Source organism: Oculina patagonica, chromosome 2, assembly GCF_052425735.1.
Source record: "Oculina patagonica isolate OP01 chromosome 2, crgOcupat, whole genome shotgun sequence".
NCBI classification, from domain to species: Eukaryota; Metazoa; Cnidaria; class Anthozoa; order Scleractinia; family Oculinidae; genus Oculina; species Oculina patagonica.
Window position 1 is genome coordinate 41,169,315 of NC_135759.1, and position 21,190 is coordinate 41,190,504.

The 21,190-nt window shown below is 38.5% G+C and overlaps 2 protein-coding genes and 1 pseudogene across 2 annotated transcripts in view; 1 reads left to right on the plus strand and 2 right to left on the minus strand.

Annotated features, from left to right (window-relative positions):
- Positions 1–3,472: 3,472 nt before the first annotated feature.
- LOC144644722 (uncharacterized) lies at positions 3,473–5,413 on the minus strand (annotated as a pseudogene).
- Positions 5,414–5,485: 72 nt separating this feature from the next.
- On the minus strand, positions 5,486–7,111 carry LOC144644723 (uncharacterized). Its single transcript, XM_078504245.1, has one exon. The coding sequence runs from the start codon at positions 7,079–7,081 to the stop codon at positions 5,570–5,572; it is 1,512 nt and encodes a 503-aa protein (XP_078360371.1). The 5' UTR covers positions 7,082–7,111; the 3' UTR covers positions 5,486–5,569.
- Positions 7,112–7,199: 88 nt separating this feature from the next.
- The window catches only part of LOC144644721 (inositol hexakisphosphate and diphosphoinositol-pentakisphosphate kinase 2-like), a 28,565-nt gene continuing 14,574 nt past the window's right edge, over positions 7,200–21,190 (plus strand). Inside the window, 11 exon segments of the mRNA XM_078504244.1 lie at positions 7,200–7,320; positions 7,691–7,888; positions 10,565–10,803; positions 12,516–12,861; positions 13,133–13,294; positions 15,285–15,592; positions 17,171–17,350; positions 17,905–18,258; positions 18,993–19,143; positions 20,215–20,330; positions 20,736–20,802. Coding sequence (XP_078360370.1) covers positions 7,739–7,888; positions 10,565–10,803; positions 12,516–12,861; positions 13,133–13,294; positions 15,285–15,592; positions 17,171–17,350; positions 17,905–18,258; positions 18,993–19,143; positions 20,215–20,330; positions 20,736–20,802 — 2,073 coding nt within the window. The 5' untranslated portion in view covers positions 7,200–7,320; positions 7,691–7,738.

Consider the following 21,190-nt stretch of genomic DNA (forward strand, 5'->3'; position numbering starts at 1 on the left):
TAAACGTCCTCTCAATCTAAACCAATGCTTTTTCTCCATGGGTTTATATTATTTAAAAATAATTTTGTACAGTGCAAAAAATGTCTTAAGGTGGATTTCCACTGTCGCGTTTTTGTTTACGCACGTTAACGCGCGTAAAAATTATAAACGTACGTAAAATGAAATTTTACGCGCGCGATTACGTGCGTCGAATTTACGTTGTCCAATTTCCAATGCCACGTTTTTTTCCAGGTATTTACGCACGTGACGCGCACGTTAACGCGCGTAGCGATTTTGAAAAAAGTTGAACCGAGTTCAACTTTTTTCGCGGCTGTCTGCGGTTACGCAACGATTTACCCAATCATACTTTTGGATTTCGTCACATGACACCACTTACCATGTGGAAAACCATTTTGTTTTAAATCGCCCATCGATTTACTTGGGAAAACATTCAGATGTAAAAACACTTCTCATCGAGAAAGTCTTAACATTTCAAGAAATAATCTATAGAACTGGCTACAGAACCAAATTACACGAACGCAGTACATGTAGTGAAAGAAAACGCCTGGCATCAGGTCACGTAGACTTTGAACCGGGAATCCGGGAAGGTCGCCTCAAATCCTCTTTTACTTGATGGTGTCTTTCGGAAGTATTTATAAAATGCCCCTTGGTCATATTCACGCATTTCTTTTTCTAGCGTTTGGTACAAAGTGTTTTCATGGCAGCCATGTTGGAAGAGTCAAACAACAAGATATTTGCATAAAAATGTTAATGATTTTTTCCCAAAGGAAAAACAACTTATTGTTTCACTTCTCCAATATGGCCGACAATCACGCACTCTATTCACCAACTCGATAATTCAGTATGGCGGGCATTTACGCACGTTCAACGCGCGTAAAAAGGAAACGCTTTTTATTACTTTTTACGCGACAGTGGAAATTTGCCTACGTATCTTTTTTTACGCACGTTTTACGTACGTAAATATTTACGCGTCAGTGGAAATCCACCTTTATTCAGCCGAACAACAAACGATGGCCGACGAGGCTGCACTTTGTTATAGAGCCGATATCAATGAGAAACTTCTCGAACCAACGTTCATTTTATCGCAGCCACTTGTAAGATAATGAAATGCAATGTAACATATAAAATGCAAAATAATTTGGAATGCTTGACTTGCGGACAATTTGACAAAAAGGGACAGCATCTTGCACACTACGGGAAAATAGTTTTGGAGCTTCAAAAGCCTAGTCAGAAACCAAAGATAGATATAGATTTTAGATATAGATTTTTTATGATTTGAAACTTGTAACAATAGTGATATGTAATATAAAATTAAGTGTATTTTCCAAAGATTTGTGAAATAAAAGAAAAGCATTCTGTTGTCTAGCAAGTTGTATCACTGGTAAGCCCATTGACAAATTAGCCGCAAGCACAAGGATCAAAATGCAAAGTGCTTGTGTTTATGCATTCGTCGAAGCCGTTTTCACGGTAAAAAAATGGCTGTTATCCTTGCGCTTGTGCTTGCATCGCTAATGAACACCATGGCAATGCCGAAGACAACGCCTGGTGAAAAATGAGTTCATATTTTAATCGCCGAGAATCTCGCGATTATCCAGAAAAGTTAAGTTGTATCTATTGGTTCAAGAACTAGCTTCAGCTAAATATGTAATGAGGGCACTCAACCCAAAATAGCAAAACAAATCGTGGCTCCTGTTGTCCAAAATACGCAGTATTTGGTCATTTCAGGCTGTTTTGAGGAGGATGGCAAGGAATTGTACTAAGATTTGAAACGCACGTGCGAAGCTATTGTACTGCTCATTACATGTAAACCTTTTGTTTGGTGGGTGCTGTCGTATTCCCACCAGAGCCTTACAAGTGCGACTATAAATAAGAGCCTTGCATGTCATTTCGGCCCAGTTCACCTAAGAATCCTTCACGCTTGTTACCCGATGTGGTGTAATAGCAAATGTTCAAACTCCGTTCTGGTCGCTGTCTTTCAAGCTTACGCATTTCTTAAGACGCCTTTACATTTCTGCAGCTATCCAGCCACAAGTCTGGCACTATCGTGTAAAAGTGGCTTCATGTATTTATCTATTTTAGCCGTTTACTGGCTTGTTTTTTCCTACCACGTGTTCCCAAGTTATCTGTCATATTTGCCTCAAAAATCCCTCCTGATCAGTGGAGCGGTCTGAGTTTGAGCCCAGGTCCGAGCACCACGCCGTGTTCTTTGGCAGGACACTATACTCTCACAGTGCCTTTCTTCACTCAGGTGTATAAATGGGTACCATCAAATTTACTGCTGGGGGGTAACCGTGCGATGGACTGGCATCCCATCCAGGGGAAGTACAAATACTCCTAGTTACTTCATTCTATGGAAACCGGTGTAAGCTCCAGCCTGATGAACCACTAAGCTGATCAGACTTCATCCTTACCTTACAAAAATTATTTCTATGACAATAAGTCTTAAACTGTGAACACTAAGAATTATTTCTAAAATGTCATTGAAATGACGAAAAAAATCTGATGTGAGATAAATACTGTAATTCTTTTGCTGCAATTTCTTAGTTTGATCATTTCTCTTGATCTCCAGTGTGGTTGGCCATGACCTCAACACTCCAAATAACTATTTATTTCAGCTATTAACAGTTTTTATTATCTGCCAGTAAAACAAATCCTACAATGAAATTAAAACCTGAAATATTATTGGGATATAAAATTTATACGTTTGATTATGGACAGAGCCCCCTTAAAGTCATTAGCCCTTATTGGTAAACACAGACATAAGTCAATGTCTATGTTTAAGTTGAACTTTTCACACACTAAATGCAGTGTTGAGGCTATACCAGAACCACATGGTGTTTTGACCTCAGTGATCACCCTTCTCCAACAGATGGCAAACGTACATCAAATATCTCAATAAACAACTCCATAAATTTAGAATGCAAGTCAACATCAAGGAATTCCACCCCGGGGGGGGGGGGGGGGGGGGGGTACTCAAAAAAGTTTTATACGGGGAGGCTCCGCCCCAAGTTCTAACCCCTTACCCTTTTATATACCATTTTTGACAGAAATTGTACCCCTTTCATATGCCTTTTACTGAAAAAAGGTACCCCTTTCATATACCTAAAAGACGTGACACAGCCTTAGAACAGGACGGTTTTTTGTCTTTTTTATGTAGCGCTTAATAAATTAAAATAATACAGCCATAAAGTGCGTCTGTTCGAAATATTTTAATTACTGGCCTTTTAAAAAACCTAAATGACGGATTTTCATACCCTTTCATATACCTAAACTTGTGAAATCGCTACCATTTCATATACCTGAAGCCTGAAAAAGGTACCCCTTTCGGGCGGAGCCTCCCCGTATAGGCCGTTATATGGAGTACCCCCCCCCCCCCCCCCGGGAATTCCATTGTCCCTGAATGATTTTGGCATTCAATTGGTAAACAATCTATAGCTGTCGGGTCCTTAACGTATATCCGTATCACGTCCTTCCTTACAACAGTTTGGAAATATTCTTCGTCTGAGAAGCATTTTTCTCGATGTCAGCATGTCCTTCTGTGCTTACTGATAACTCCCATCTTTCATATGACCAGTTGGGAACCCTAACGTTACAAAACGGTGCCTCCCGCTGCCAAGGGATGCAACGATATGTTGCAACACCTTTTGTCCCTGCAACATGTTGCACGCAGTACAACCAGTTGAAATCCGTGCAACATGTCGCAGGGACAAAACTGCTGCAAAATCGTCCTTGCTACATGTCCTCTTAGTGTGAACAACACATGATTTTGTTGCTGCTACATGTCACTGTAACATGTCCCTAGGACATGTGCCCATGTGTGCAGAGACCAACACAGCCTTTTGGAATGTTACTGTTAATGTGCTATTTCATTAATTTTTTTCATCAGGTTAAATAAATCAAGCAACAGCTGTTTTGAATTCCAAGGCTTGTTATTTAACTTTTCAAACCATTCCTTCAAAAGGCTGTCAGCTTCATCATTTCCAGTTGAGAGGTGTTGCTTATAGACTGGCGAAGAACTAAGCTCATACATAGGCTTATGAGAGTCAGGAGTGAAAAAGAATTTCTGTCCACCTTCAGTGTTATAATATGGACTTACATTGGAAACATTATCCAGGTACAGGGTCCCAGGAAAACAGTAAATAGAAACGGCTGCATCATAACTTGATTCATCATCATTAATCATGCACTGCTCTAAAATAGAAAAGATCTCTAGACTCGTAATGGAACTTTGTCATCTTTCCAATGGATGTCCTCATTGTAGTTCTTTAACATAAACAAGAGTACATTCTTTATGTGGTAAGTTCTAACAAGCTTGTGACAGCATCTTTTGCAACCAAAGATTTTACTTAGCTTTGGAAGAAAAGCCGACAAAATACATTTTGCAGTGCAGTAGGCTTTTATACGACCATCCTCTGGTGGAAAGGATTGAAAGTACGAAAGTTCTAGATATGGAGCAGTGATTCTTGCAGAAATAGCTTCATGAAAACTGTCTGACTTACCCAGAATTGCAAACAATTTTAGTGATGACTGCTCCATGATATTATCAATGTATCCAAATATCAATGTTTGACTATTCAAGTAGTCAGTGAATTGTGGATTGACATCTTCTGGAATGGACAGAGCCCCCTTAAAGTCATTAGCCCTTATTGGTAAACACAGACATAAGTCAATGTCTATGTTTAAGTTGAACTTTTCACACACTAAATGCAGTATTGAGGCTATACCAGAACCACATAGTGTTTTGTCCTCAGTGGTCACCCTTCTCCAACCAGATGGCAAACGTACATCAAATATCTCAATAAACTCCATAAATTTAGAACGCAAGGCAACATCAAGGAATTCCATTGTCCCTGAATAATTCTGGCATTCAATCGGTAAACAATCTATAGCTGTCGGATCCTTAACGTATATCCGTATCACGTCCTTCCTTACAACAGTTTGGAAATATTCTTCGTCTGCAAAATACTCCATTACAACTAAAAAGTCAAATTCGTCTTGAGATTTTCGTTTTCTCAGCTACACTTCCGGTTTGAATGAGTTGACATTTTACAAAGCATTTGTACGTCTTTCCAAGTTCGCATAAGCTGTCATTCAACATGGTTGTTCCTTGATTTAGTATTTCAGTGCTTGTACAATTATTATAAATGTCGAGTTGGTGAGAAAAACTGTTCAAAAATGAAGGATTTACCGGGCCAACGGAACCTGGAATGTTGTGCATTGGAGAAGCATTTTTCTCGATGTCAGCATGTCCTTCTGTGCTTACTGATAACTCCCATCTTTCATATGGCCAGTTGGGAACCCTAACGTTACAAATGGTGCCTCCCGCTGCCAAGGGATGCAACGATATGTTGCAACACCTTTTGTCCCTGCAACATGTTGCACGCAGTACAACCAGTTGAAATCTGTGCAACATGTCGCAGGGACAAAACTGCCGCAAAATCGTCCTTGCTACATGTCCTCTCAGTGTGAACAACACATGATTTTGTTGCTGCTACATGTCACTGTAACATGTCCCTAGGACATGTCCCCATGTGTGCAGAGACCAACACAGCCTTTTGGAATGTTACTGTTAATGGGCAATTTCATTAATTTTTGTAATCAGGTTGAATAAATCAAGCAACAGCTGTTTTGAATTCCAAGGCTTGTTATTTAACTTTTCAAACCATTCCTTCAAAAGGCTGTCAGCTTCATCATTTCCAGTTGAGAGGTGTTGCTTATAGACTGGCGAAGAACTAAGCTCATACATAGGCTTATGAGAGTCAGGAGTGAAAAAGAATTTCTGTCCACCTTCAGTGTTATAATATGGACTTAAATTGGAAACATTATCCAGGTACAGGGTCCCAGGAAAACAGTAAATAGAAACGGCTGCATCATAACTTGATTCATCATCATTAATCATGCACTGCTCTAAAATAGAAAAGATCTCTAAGACTCGCAATGGAACTTTGTGTTCTTTCCAATGGATGTCCTCATTGTAGTTCTTTAACATAAACAAGAAGATATTCTTTATGTGGTAAGTTCTAACAAGCTTGTGACAGCATCTTTTGCAACCAAAGATTTTACTTAGCTTTGGAAGAAAAGCCGACAAAATACATTTTGCAGTGCAGTAGGCTTTTATACGACCATCCTCTGGTGGAAAGGATTGAAAGTACGAAAGTTCTAGATATGGAGCAGTGATTCTTGCAGAAATAGCTTCATGAAAACTGTCTGACTTACCCAGAATTGCAAACAATTTTAGTGATGACTGCTCCATGATATTATCAATGTATCCAAATAACAACGTTTGACTATTCAAGTAGTCAGTGAATTGTGGATTGACATCTTCTGGAATGGACAGAGCCCCCTTAAAGTCATTAGCCCTTATTGGTAAACACAGACATAAGTCAATGTCTATGTTTAAGTTGAACTTTTCACACACTAAATGCAGTGTTGAGGCTATACCAGAACCACATGGTGTTTTGTCCTCAGTGGTCACCCTTCTCCAACCAGGTGGCAAACGTACATCAAATATCTCAATAAACAACTCCATAAATTTAGAACGCAAGGCAACATCAAGGAATTCCATTGTCCCTGAATGATTCTGGCATTCAATCGGTAAACAATCTATAGCTGTCGGGTCCTTAACGTATATCCGTATCACGTCCTTCCTTACAACAGTTTGGAAATATTCTTCGTCTGCAAAATACTCCATTACAACTAAAAAGTCAAATTCGTCTTGAGCTTCTATTTTTGTTTTCTCAGCTACACTTCCGGCTTGAACGAGTTGACATTTTTCAAAGCATTTGTAAGCCTTTCCAAGTTCGCATAAGCTGTCATTCAACATGGTTGTTACTTGATTTAGTATTTCAGTGCTTGTACAATTATTATAAATGTCGAGTTGGTGAGAAAAACTGTTCAAAAATGAAGGAAATACCGGGCCAACGGAACCTGGAATGTTGTGCATTGGAGAAGCATTTTTCTCGATGTCAGCATGTCCTTCTGTGCTTACTGATAACTCCCATCTTTCATATGGCCAGTTGGGAACCCTAACGTTAAAAAAATGGACCTCATTCTCTAAATCAGGCTTTGCTTTCGACGCCATTTTCAAACAAAGCTGAAAAAGCTCAGGGAAAGATCTTTCCCCCGCGCGCCTGACCAGCAAGGCTCTGGGAACGAGGCTTTGTATTGCGCAACAGTACACGCTTACATCGCTGTCCAAAAGGAACGCGGACTCTGATGATAAAGATCGGCCGTTTCTTCTCCAGAGGGGCATATATTTTTGTCAATATTTTCCCTGCTTCGGAACAGATTTGGTGACTGACATTGTTCTTTCAGTCTAAGGTAGTTTTGCTGTTATTTTTATATGCTTGATTGTTCGTTTGTGCTATAATATTTACAAAACGGTGCCTCCCACTGCCAAGGGATGCAACGATATGTTGCAACACCTTTGCCAGCTAGTAATTCTAGCTGAGAAAGAGGTTAACATTTGGCATAATCGCCAATTTCAGCTTAATTACAACATCTGTTGTACACCATCTATTGAACCCAACATCTATTGGTTTTTTTTAGTAATTAGATTTTATATGCCTGATGTTTTTGCCGTGTATAATTAAGCTTATAATATAAGCTTAAATAAATGTAAGCTTAAGTTATAAATAAATAAATAAACTATAAAACTCAACTATCGCTCATTCCAAACTTTTATTCACAGATCTGTTTACATAATGTCTCGTCTAAATGACAGGTGTCAATCAACGTTATGCCATCCATGAGCCGTCTTGAGTTTGAACCAATGGGTGACTATCCAAGACCTTTCAGTCGGGGATATGATGGTGGGGATGATGATGACGATGATGATGAGGACGGAATACCTAAGATCAGGATTGGAATCTGTGCAATGAGTAAAAAGGTGAAAAACAATATCTATTTTTTTGCAGAATACCTGGCCAGTTGTAACCAGTCCTTTCTCTTTAAATATTTTTGTTAAATTAAGACACAATATTATAAAGTAGAGCCAAATACCTAGTGTCTGACATTTGCAGACTGCAGACTGGAAACTGCAGACTAAAAGTATATGTCATCTTACAATTACTGTTTGAGAGCTAACCATAAACAGGCTAACCATGGTGCTATTCACACTAACTTGAGCACTATTGACACTGAGAGGCAAACTGGAGTAAAAGTCTGCAGTCTGCATTTGTCAGACAACCCCAAATATCTACACTAGGGAAAATACCTACCCATTTTATTTTTCTGATCTTTCTTCTTGATACGGAGTTGAAATTATAAGCAAAATTAGATTTTGATCTTACTTGATAGTAAAACAGTTGTTGCAGGCCCAAGAGAGGCCCGTAACCCTAATCTTGACAGTGACCAGTGGATTATGTACCATACGTGTAATATGCCACATTAATTAAACAGCACCTTAGAACCAAAATTTGAAAATTGGTTCTTCCACTAAAATGACTAGAATGCGAAAAAAGTGTCAATCACAGGAATGCGTACTGTGCTCCAACCCAAAGCCTCTATCACAATGAAGCCGGCACAATGGTTGCCCATTGCCTCAATGTTTACGAAAGAAACGCCTTAATGAAACAGAGAATATTTTGTGGAATTAAAGCAAATGCTCCGTCCTGGATTTTGTAGAATGATCGTACCTTGTTGCTTGCTCATGTAGCACAATGGGAGATCATTCGCTTGTGTTGGGGGCTCGAACAAAATGGAAATATTGTCTACTTAAAGCAAAGAAATCGTTGGAACAGACTACAGCCATACTTGAAGGTTTCCATGTGCACAGTTTCACATCTGAATAACGTATCGCTATTGAACAGAATGAAATTAAATTGATGAAGTAAAAATCTTTTTGTGAAAAGTTGAGCATGTAAAATGTTTTTCTGAGATAAGCTGCATGAGTCATAATGAATTATTTCACGTGTGGGCTGAGTGTGTTCATTATGTGCAATGAGGAGTGATCAGTGTTTTTAAAAAAGAATCCAAAGTACATCATTTTTATCAAATTTTTAAAAGCGTGCTGTATAGGGTAAAATGAGTTTGTGTTGGCATAACTGTGCTTATAAAAAGGAAATCTCGCTGTAATGTTATCCCAAAATGAAGCTTTTTACATCGCATGAAAATATCTTAAAATTGCACGTTGTTTGATATTTCTGAAACAATCCTCTGTGAATAATCTTTATTCGCCATGGATCAAACATGGGAACGTCTTGAAAACTGCAGCTGCTTGCAACTGCTCCTTTTTAAGATATTAGCACTTATAATAAGTGTTTGCAAAATACTGTAAAATTCCGGTTATAAGCCCCTCCGCTTATAAGCCCCCCCCGGTTATAGGCCCATCTACTTGCATGGAAACAAAAAATACATCCAATTATAAGCCCCCCGGATATAAGCCCCCCTCTACTGGATGACAGTACTGAATAGGGCTAAATGTTGCTTTATTATGCATTTTTAACTTAAAAATGTATTTCGATCAACACTCCCGTGGCTCTTTTCAAAACTTTTTTTTTTTCATATCGCTTACAAGCCCTCCCGGATATAAGCCCCTCCGTTTATAAACCCACCCAAAACCCCTTACGAAGTTGTATAAGCCCAGGGCTTATAACCAGAATTTTACGGTATATGTACAAAACTTGGATCCTGCTTCTGGTCAAATCTCAAATGTGTGTAATTTTGCTCGAGTACCTCCACTTCTCATGGCCCAAAACCTCTCTTTCTATCCCCCTTACAAGACATATGGAGTTTTAGCAGTCTATCTAGGCCCACATTTTCTAACCTGTAGTTACCACTAGTATATTTTAACAGCTAAGGTGGCTTGATCGGATTTTTGAGTGACAATACCTTTCAACTTTGAGCAACTTGTATGTCACTGTAACAATCCGACTGAAAATCGATCAGTACAGCTGTACTAAAGAAAGATAAAAATTTTGAATGATACCATAGCGACATAATGATGTCACCACCCATTTTACACCAGACCGATTTTCATGTAATAAAGGGATAATTTTGAAAAATGGCGTCTAGATCTTGGACTTGGTGATCAAACATTGTTTGGTGACCAAACATGATGGCGTTATACTGAGTGTCCAAACGTTATCAACAGTAAAAATTTGCCGATTGTGGGTAAACAGCACATGCTTTCTATGAATTGGAGTCGAAGTGCGAGCCCAGAATGCATGCGCGCACAAAACATGTTTGACAAAGCCGTCCAAAGGAACAGTCAAGTGTTTTACCATGTTTGATGAAATGTTTGACAATGTTCAAATTTTATCAAACACAATCAAACAGGATCAAACAAGTTGTTCAAACAATGTTTGATGATGTTTGATTGCCAAACATTTCCCGTTTGGACAGGCCTGTAAGTTGTTATTTTATGCTGGTTTCCCTGTGAAACATACAAGTACACAATACTAAAACTATGTAAACCAGGAGCAGGATCCAAAGTCCATTGGAGCTCAAAATGATTTATTCAGAGTTATCCAATTTTCCTAAAGGTTAGGTCAACAATCATCATTGTTGGTTCAATGTTTCTGAAATCGCATTTTTTTGTTTTTTTGTTTTTCCTTCATTGTAGACTAACTCACAGCCCATGCAAGAGATCCTGGGTCGCATGAGTGCATTTGACTGTGTGGACATCTTCGTGTTTCCTGATGATACCATCATGAATGTCCCTGTTGAGGAATGGCCCATCTGCGACTGCCTGATTTCATTTTACTCTAAAGGATTTCCACTCGAGAAAGCTATTGAATATGCCAAGTTAAGGAAACCTTTTAGTCTTAACGATCTGGAGATGCAGTATGCCCTAATGGACAGGTTTGTGGTCTTTAAATCCATGGCAACTTATCACTTAATAGAATAAAGTTCACTAAGGGGCTGTTAAACATCAAATAGTAGTTCTAAGCTGATCAATCAGAAACTGGTAATATTTAGTCAGCAAAATCTCTACATCCCTGTAGCTTTTCAAAAAACAGTGCATTACTTTGTTTTAAAGATGACTTCCAGTCTGTCCTGCAAACTGCAGCCAAAAGAAAAAATTCTGGTATAAAATAATTGTGAAGAACAGCTCCCGCTAACCGACTGTCGGTCAACTGTCGGCCGACAGGTTACCAACAGACTACCGACAGGCCACCGACAGGTTACCGACAGTTTCCCAAAACAGAAATTTTACTGTAAAACTGAGCAGTAAACACAGAAGTAAACCCGACACAGAAAGCGATTAAAACAGATAAGACTTATAAACATTGTATTTCATTGTACTACGGTACTTACTACAAAACAAATCGTCTCCTCGCCAAGATTTTCTTTTATTCAAACTTCAATCTCTTATAAATATATCACCTACGTAACTTTATGTCCATAAGGCAAGCAATGAAATCACGTTCGAAGATGATTTTATCCAAAAATCAGGCCAAAACGGTGCAAAAACTTCTCCACACACGCACTCACTGAAGTCGCCCTAGAATCCTTTGCGACCCCTTCCGAGGGGGAATGAGACTAAGTTAACCAATTCAATATGGCGGACAGAAATGGAGTAGCTGTGTTCGCGTAAATTCTCCGGTCAATTTCGGCAGCGCAGAAGCTAGTTTTAGGCTGTGATGACCGAAACTCAAGAGTATATACCTTTCCTTTCAATTTCTCATAAATTTTGGGGTCCGTTACGGAGGAAAAACATAAAGAAACAAAAAGGTTAGTGTTACCGTATAACCGACAACTTACCGACATCTTACCGACACCTTACCGACACATCACCGCCTGTCGGCCGGCTGTCGGCCGACAGTTGGCCGACATCATAGCCAAAACCTGTCGGCAGGTTGTCGGCCGACAGACGACCGACAGCCGGCCGACAAACGGCCAACAGACGGCCGACAGACGGACGACAAACGGCCGACTGTCGGCCGACAGACGACCGACAAACGACCAACAGTCGACCGACAGTCGGTTAGCGGGAGCTGTTCTTCACAATTACCAAATTCTTCATTATCAATACAAGATATTGTTGCAAAAACATATTGAGTAGAAAATCTGATGTTTCAGCTTATCAAGCATCCCTAAAGGAAAAGACCTGTAATGGTAGATTCAAGAACTTTTACGGTACCCACACTGTATTACTGAAGTGTAACTTATCAGTGAATTCAAAACAAAAATGTAAACAAACCATGAGAATCCAAACCATGAGAATTTACAGTACAGACTGGAAATCAACTCTAAAACTTAATTCAGGATAAATATTCCTTGCTCATTAAGTGCCCATACAATAGACAATGCAAAAGCACATACTGTATATAAATTTGTAGTTTTCGTCATTTGTCTTGACATCATCATCAGTCCTTCAAATACCCAGTGGCCAGGGCATTGACAAGTCAAAAAAAGAAAAGAAAAGAAAAAACATATAAAATATGCCCATAATCATGTTCTCTGCTCAAAAAAGAGTTGAAGACTAGGAAGTAGAGTTACTACTGGTACTGGTGTTGTTGTAAAAATACATTGTACATCACATGTTAAAATTTTCTCTTCATTCTTTTTAGGCCAACGATGTACAGTCTTTTAGAGAGTGCAGGAATAGAAACACCAAGACACGCTATATTGCTGAGAGATGAGGATGGAAATCCCATAAACACAAAATTTGTTGAACTTGATGATTCAGTGCAGATTGGTGATGTGGTGTTCCAAAAACCCTTCGTCGAGAAACCTGTGAATGCAGAAGACCATAATGTGTACATATACTACCCCTCAGGGGCTGGCGGTGGGAGCCAGAGACTGTTCAGAAAGGTTGGAAACAGAAGTAGTGTGTACTCAGCTGAAAGCTCTGTGCGGAAAGAAGGGTCCTACATCTATGAAGACTTTGTGGTCACTGATGGAACAGATGTGAAGGTAAAACTGAGCATGAGCTTGTATAAACAAATGTCTCTTTTGTTGGCCTTGGCTGAAGTTGTCACACTGTAATAGACTTTGCTACAATAATCATCATCAAAATTTTCAGAAGATTTTTCATTACTGATTATGTATCACCATCACAGCACATGCATGGTGCTTGTCTGCAAGAAGCCCAGTATCTGAAATGATAAGCTACCGGTTCATGTACATGACATAAACTTCACTCACTTCTCTAATTGCATGTGTTAATAAATATCATTGTTTGAAGGTGTACACAGTGGGACCAGAATATGCCCATGCTGAAGCACGGAAGTCTCCATCACTTGACGGAAAAGTTGAAAGAGACAGCCAAGGAAAAGAGATACGTTACCCAGTTATTCTCAATCAGTATGAGAAAGAATTGGCCAACAAAGTCTGCAAACTGTTCAAGGTATAACACTCTGGTAAATCTGTTTACAAAACTGAATTAGCCATGAAATAACTTTCCAGTTGTGATTAATATTGTTTAATTTGTTTAATTTCTCAATATGAATCCAAGAGGAGTGTGAAACCTGATTACTCAAGGGCTGATACAATGGAGTTTTGCATGTAGCTTTATCATCACAATGTTGCAAATTAATGTGGGGCTTTATTTTTTGCTTTAGTTGCTATAGAAAAGCTGTTGCATACTGAACATGTGCAGCAAATTGTACATCCCATTATTGACCTTCCTGCCCTTCCACCCTACAGACTGCAATACTATATATGGCTGAATAACAGAAAATATAACACAAACATAAAATGTGTGAAAATCTAGTGGCAAACAGAACATGACAAAACATGTTACTGTTAGTACCAAGTGGTTTGTGTGAATCAAACCTACAACAAAAACAACAAAACTTTATTTAAACAATCATATTGTTTACATTTTTTTTCACCTCCTGCAATTAGGCTAGCTATTCAAGGTGGGAGGTGAAGAAGAAAATGTAGAAGAAAAAAATTAATAAGTAAATAAATAAATAAGCTACCTAAGCAGACGCATTTAAAAGCCTCCTGGAGGCAAGGTGTGAAAACATTTTAATATTGAAAATCTTTGTAATCTTGGCTTAATAACTTACATGTTCAGTAGCAATCAACTGGACAAAATAAAGAGCTAGACAGTCAATGTTGCTTTTACTTCTATTGACTGGCACAAACAGTATTAATTTTGGTATTCTTCACAAATTTCTAGTCAAGGAACATATTTATTTAATACTAAAGCGAATAGCGTACAACTGTTTAGGGAATTGGATTGGGTTCCATTTTATCATGAGGCAAATGTAAATAGGTTATCAATGGTATACAAACGACTGTCTGGGGACTGTCCAAATTATTTGTCACAGATGCTGATAGGAAAAGCCGACATCAATGAAAGATCGAGCAGACATGGACTACTAAACCTTGTCTGCCCCCGATTCAAACGGGAGTCAGAAGGCGGAAGGTCTTTCACGGTATCGACTACACGCCTCTGGAATACTATACCCAGCATCATAAGGAACAAGCCTAGTTTAGTAAGTTTTAAGAAGGCTACGTTTGAATTTTTTAAAGATACATAGTTACAAACATTTAGATCATTTTACTTTTTAGTTAATTCTTTTATATCAATTTCGTCATTTTAGAGTAATTTTTACCTAGTTTTTATATTATAGTGTATTTTTAACTAAGTTTTGTAATTTTAGATTGTTAGATTTTTAGCATTATTTTAAGTTCTTGATTGTATTTTCTATTAGAGGGCCACTGGTTTGTCAGTTTTTTACTGTTATGTGTTAACCCTCTATAAATAAAGTTGATTATTATTATTATTATTATTTAATGACTTAAAATCATTGTCAATTGGGTGATCGAGAAGAACAGCTCCCCTTAACCAACTGTCAGTCAACTGTCGGCCAACAGATTACCAACAGGCTACTGACACTCTACCAACAGGTTACCGACAGTTTCCCAAAACGGAAATTTTACTGTAAAATTGAGCAATTAACGCAGGAGTAAACCCGACGCAGAAAGCAGTTAAAGGAGATAAACATTGTATTTCATTTCATCATTATACAAAGTAAGGTATCAATGGCAAGCTTGAGAGCGGCAAAATTAACAAATCCAACTGCTTATCCTAAGAAAAGGGTGGAAGGAGTGAGAGCAGAAAAAAGCACACGGCCAAACTTGAGCATGAAGCCAAACAGATAACTGTACGTCTGAACGTGGATGTAACAACTAGCATGTGATGCCCCCATGAGTGACCCCCGAAATGCAACTGATCAGGATTGGCGTGGGTCTAACCTCACCTTAATTTTGTTTAGCCTTATAAATAGATAAATCTTGCTTTGTCATCATAGCTTTGTCTGCATTACAATTTAAATCTACATTTAATATGCCAAATTTTTCCCTTTGCTTCACTTTCCTCTTAGCAAACAGTTTGTGGTTGTGACTTACTACGCACCCATGGCAAGTCGTATGTTTGTGATGTGAATGGTTTTAGTTTTGTGAAAACATCCAAGAAGTACTATGATGATGCTGCACAAGTGTTGATGAGTCTTGTTGTACAAGAACTAGCTCCTCAGTTGTATAAGCCCTACAATCTAGATGTGCAAGAGGAAATTCCAGCTGTTGAAGCTCTGGAAGGTACCATGCTGGAGCTAAGGTGTGTGGTTGGTATCATCAGACATGGTGACCGAACTCCCAAACAGAAGATGAAAATGGAAGTCAGGCACCCAAGGTAAGGTACATATCTTAACAGAGATAGAATAATATGCGAGCCAGCGAGGCATGCGAGCCATGCGAGCCAGAAATCCCAAATCCCAATAAAAGGCTAACCGCAAGCTACCTAAACTAACTGTAAGTTAACCAGAGTACTGTTCAGGCTAACCGGAGTGCTATGTAGGCTAACCAATGTGTTATTTAGAGGAGGCAGCGTGGCCGAGTGGTTAGAGCGCTGGACTTGAAATCCGGAGGTCGCGGGTTCAAGTCCCGTTCTGACCACTAGCTGGTGTTGTTTTCGGTAGCCCCGAATTCAACTCCTCGGCTACGCTTGTAAATAGCCAACTGGTCTGCCTCCTGCCAGTTGGGATTCTTAATCATGTTTCGTTCATTTACAATATTTGTTTCAGAGTTAGTTTACATTGGCCCTGAAAAGCCCCATTCGGGGAGTGGTCAATTACATGCATATTTATTTTATTTAGGTTAGGCTAATCTGAATGGCTCGCATGACTCGCGAGCCATGCGAGCCAGAAATCCCTAATCCCAATAAAAGGCTAACTGCCAGCTACCTAAGTTAACTGTAGGCTAACCAGAGTTCTATTTAGGCTAACTGAAGTGCTATTTAGGCTAACCAATGTGCTATTTAGGCTAACCAATGTGCTATTTAGGCTAACCGAAATGGCTCGCATGGCTCGCTGGCTCGCAGATTATCCGGACCTGTCTTAACTGATAAGTCCTTGTAATATACTGTACTGTGTCAGAGCACAAATGAAGCACAAATGAAGCGCAAAACGTACTTACAATAGAACTGCGGTAACCCGAACTCTGAAGGGAAACGAAAAACTGTTTGAGTTATCGGGGTCTATTGACTATTCAATTTGCTTTGTTATTAATTAATGGTTTTCTGATTTTGCAGCACTTCAGCATACAGTACAGTGTAAATTAAACTTATATTGTGCAAAACTGTAACATGATTATGCATTCTTACAATTATACAGTACTGTGAATGTAACTCAGATACATGTACACCAGGGCTGCAAATAATCTTTTTCACTTGAAAGAACATTATGTCCTACTAAGACACCATCTTGGTCGGACAAAACAAAATTCTGGTCAGACAGATTTTTATTCATCGTTGCCGTAAAATGATTTACGATCAAAAAGTTGTCCGGACATCATGTCCGACCACACTTGGGATTTCGTCGGACATGAGCAAATTTTGGTCGGCCAATGTCCGATGACCGACTGTTATTTGCAGCCCTGTACACTCAATTGATGCTCACTTTTGTCGTCAGGGTTCGTACATATTTTTTCTAGCTTTCAATATATAAAGATTCAATGGGCCTCTGTGGTGAGTTGCAAATCCCAGAATTTGAATTATTGGGGTAAAAATTAGTAATACGATCAAGAGAAAATTTAGTTCAAGTTAGTGAGGAATTCAAATTAACTGAGTTCAATATTGATGCTGTATGATACATAACATTCTGGCATTTCGGAGTGAAGGTTCCTACCAAACAAATGCAAAGACAGACATACCCCAGATGTATTATAGGCACCGCATGTTTACTAACTGCTTACTTTAACCTTTCATTGGCAGATTTATTGAACTGTTTAAGAAGTACAATGGCTTTGATGAACACAAGCTCAAGTTGAAGAGACCAACTCAGTTACAGGAGGTGTTGAATATTGCCAGAGATTTGCTTGCGGATATCAAGGAAGGGAAACCAGTCTTTGAAAGTCCTAACAAAATCCATCAACTTAAAAGTGTTTTGGAGATGTAAGTTCATCAAATGATAATGCAGTGACTGACACAACTAACATGGCCCTCTACTGTGAAATTGTGATTAACATAACAAAACTTCCCAAAAATAGCCCCCCCCCTCCTCCCTCGTAAAAAAAACAACAACTAAAAACCCAATAATTCTACCGGTAATTTAAATACCACCCTACCACCATGAATGTAAACCCAATTATTTGATCAATGTATGTAACAACTTACAGTCTACAAATAGCCAATTACAGCTCATCTCAAATTCATGATGAATCATAATCTGAAACAAAGGGAAATAAAAAGCAAAATGGTTTTAAGATTTTTAAACCACAACATATGCACCACTAGCTCAAAATACTAGCAGGCCAAAAGAACCTTTTAGCTAAAGTTAAGCCCAATTTTTTTTAAATCAGATCGGAGGTTTATAGTATCTCAATAGCAGAGAACTGTTCTGAAGATTTTGGCAATATTGAGGTTTCTTGTGTTTTGCTAATTTGTATCATTCATGCTCATTCTTTTCCCACTGAAACTATCTATCTCTGTTTTCATCTTTTCCAAAGGTATGGTTATTTCTCTGGAATCAACCGAAAAGTTCAGTTCAAATACCTTGGTAAACCTCGAGATGGAAATGAAAGTGAGAGCAGTGAAAATCGACCAGGGGATTCAGAATCGGATGAAAAGAGTGGAAAAAAGAAACAAGGAAAAGAATCAAAGAACAAACATGTTGATGGTAAAGATGAAAAAGAAGTGAAGAGAAAGGAAAGTAAGGAAGCCAAAACTCAAACAAGTAAAGAAACAAAAGAGAGTGAAGTTCCAGTCGACAAGGACCATTCTTTGTTGTTGATTGTCAAGTGGGGCGGAGAATTGACCACAATGGGAAAGGAGCAGGCATTACAGCTGGGACGTGCATTCAGGTATTGAAAATGCAGTCAAGTCTTTATCAACCGGCCATGAGCAATTAGGCTTCCTTTCCATCTCTCTGCTTCTTCCACCATCCTGTGAGAAATTATAGTTCACCACTAAATTTTCTCCGATTCTGATTGGTTTAAATTGAACACGTGACGCGATAGTGCCCGTCCGCCGGAGGGCACTATCAGCGCATACTGTAGTGCCCTCCCGTGAAAAATGCCCGGATCGATAGTGCCCGCTCATGACTGTTTTTTGTAAACAAGCTGCCTGCAGACAAAAAACCCCAACCAAATTCACTGCATTTAGTGGGTTTCTCGTCTGGTTTTGTTTCGTTTGTAAAATTTCGGCTTTCAATTGAGTTTTTTTATCCACAAAAGTAAAAATAATTCATGATGCTTGTTTTTGTATGTGCGCGCGGAAGAAAATTTAGTGGTGAACAATAAAGACAATAGAGTGTTTCTGTCTCGGAACTATCGGTCTGATAGTTGCCCCTTGGAAATTTGATGTTCTTAAAACTAGCATATTTGCCCTCGAAGCTTCGCTTCTCGGGCTAATATTTGTTTTAAGAACATCAAATTTCCGCGGGGCAACTATCAGCCGATAGTTCCTCAACAGATACACTCTATTGTTAAAATAGTATCGACAGTGCAGAAGTATAATGTCATATTCTAATGTTTGCTTAAAAATTTATATCTTTTGTAGCAGCTGTTTGTGTGCTTTTTTTGTTCCTGTTAATTAGGAGCATGTACCCTGGTGGCCAAGGACAGTACAGTAACTCTAAAATTTCAGGTATTGGTTTACTGCGACTTCACAGCACATACAGGCATGACTTAAAGATTTATGCCTCAGATGAAGGACGAGTGCAAATGACAGCTGCAGCATTTGCAAAGGTAATTAAATTTTTAGGTTTACAAAGGTATTTAGGTTTGCACTTTACAAGTTATCAGCAAAAGAATATCAAGGCAAGTTTTATTTTGCTATTAAATTATTTTCATTGGTCGTTCAGCGCAGTGACTAAATTTACATTTCCAAGAACTTTTGTATGATAATTTTTTTCAAAAGAGCCTGTGACAAAATAACAGAAAAGTCCAGGCCCCAGTTGTTCAAAGTGTGGATAACGTTATCCACCATATAAATTTACTATCTGGTGGTAGCGAAGAAGGTTTTGTATGACAGTTTTCTACTGGATAGCGATTTATCCTGTGGATAGCATTATCCACCCTTTGAACAACTGGGCCCACCAATTATAGAATCTGATATTAACTAACAGGTGCTCTTAATGAAAGAAATTCCTCCACTCTACCATAAGAAGGAAACCTGTCTAAAGGCAAAGGTCTTGGCTTAACAGCTGAAGAAGATTTCACCTGTACGGTGTTTGCAAAAAACAAGGACAAAATTAATAAGCCAGGCATTTTTAGCCTTCTGTGACATCAGTATACCGGTACATTGTACAAAATAAATAAGCAAGGAGAATAAAAAAAGTTATCAGCTTAGATATCAGATGCTAACTTGTTGTACCACCAAATTTTCAGAACTTTAGAACTTTAGCGGTACACATTCTTGATAAGGATGAGATTGTACACCGTAAAATTCCGGTTATAGGCCCTGGGCTTATACAACTTCGTAAGGGGTTTTGGGTGGGCTTATAAGCAGAGGGGCTTATACACGGAATAAAAAAAGGTTTCAAAAATGAGCCACGGGGGTGTTGATTGAAATACGTTTTTCAGTTAAAAACGCATTATAAAGCAACATTTAGCCCTGTTCAGTACAGTCATCTGGCAAGGGGGGGCTTATATCTGGGGGGGGGGGGGCTTAAATAATCGGATGTATTGTTTTGTTTCCAGGTAGATGGGCCTACAACCGGGGGGGCTTATAACCGACATTTTATGGTATTCATTCTTGAGACTAAAAACTGGTTTAATCAAAGGGTTGCTAACAGGGAATTGTGTTGCCATGTGTAGGGTTTTCTTGCACTTGAAGGTGAACTGACTCCTGTTCTTGTACATCTTGTACGGAGTGATAAGAACACTACAGAGATGCTAGACACCTCAAATGATGCCGCTAAGATTCTGGGAAAGTAAGTTCATGGTTCAGTGTAATGCTTGTATGGTATTTGTCCACATCTACATGTATCACATTGCTTTAGATGCTACTGAAATTCGTCACCGATAAAAATAGCACACAGCTAAACAGCAAAGTGCATGTCCACAGCCCTGTAAATCCCAGTTTCAGTGACTGAATATTTCATGACTATTACATTGTGCCACTGACAAGCATTGGTTCGACTTTCATTGAACCTCAATTTTATTTGACTGAAATAAAACATGTTGTAACTCCAAGGATAGTATGTGGTAGAATTAAATTTTTTGTCCTTTTTACATAAATTTTTGCAAGTGAAGTGATACAAATATTCCTGATCAATAAATTACTGTGTACTTATTTGAAATTTATTTGATAACTTCATCACTTTATGGTTACGCAGGGTGAAACACAGGCTTCATGAAATTCTTCATTCTAACGAGGATTTCAAAGAGGAAGATTTTGCCAAGGTCTGTAAAATTATTTACTTAAAGGGAATGCTCCTTTTGGAACTCTATAGAACATAACATTGCATAACATAACATAACGTAACAATTTATTTCCTCAACTCCCTTTTGATACAAATTAAAAACTACAAGCCTTTTCATATTTTCAAATATATATTATAATTATATGTATTATTTTTTTATTAAGTTAGGGAATAGAGGCCAAGTGAACCGTTAGAATTTCTAGTTGGCCTCCATGTGTCAAAAATAAGTTAATCTGCATGTATACCAGGTGAGGAACCATTAATGAAGACCAAAGAAAGAAAGTACTAAATAAATAGGAAAAAAAAAACAATACATATTGGAAGGTGTCCAAAGAGAATTTTTGTCATCTCTGATTATTGATTATAAG

What these genes read in the sequence shown, in the direction of transcription:
- LOC144644723 (XM_078504245.1), bottom strand. Translation starts at nt 7,081, where the DNA reads ATGGCGTCGAAAGCAAAGCCTGATTTAGAGAATGAGGTCCATTTTTTT.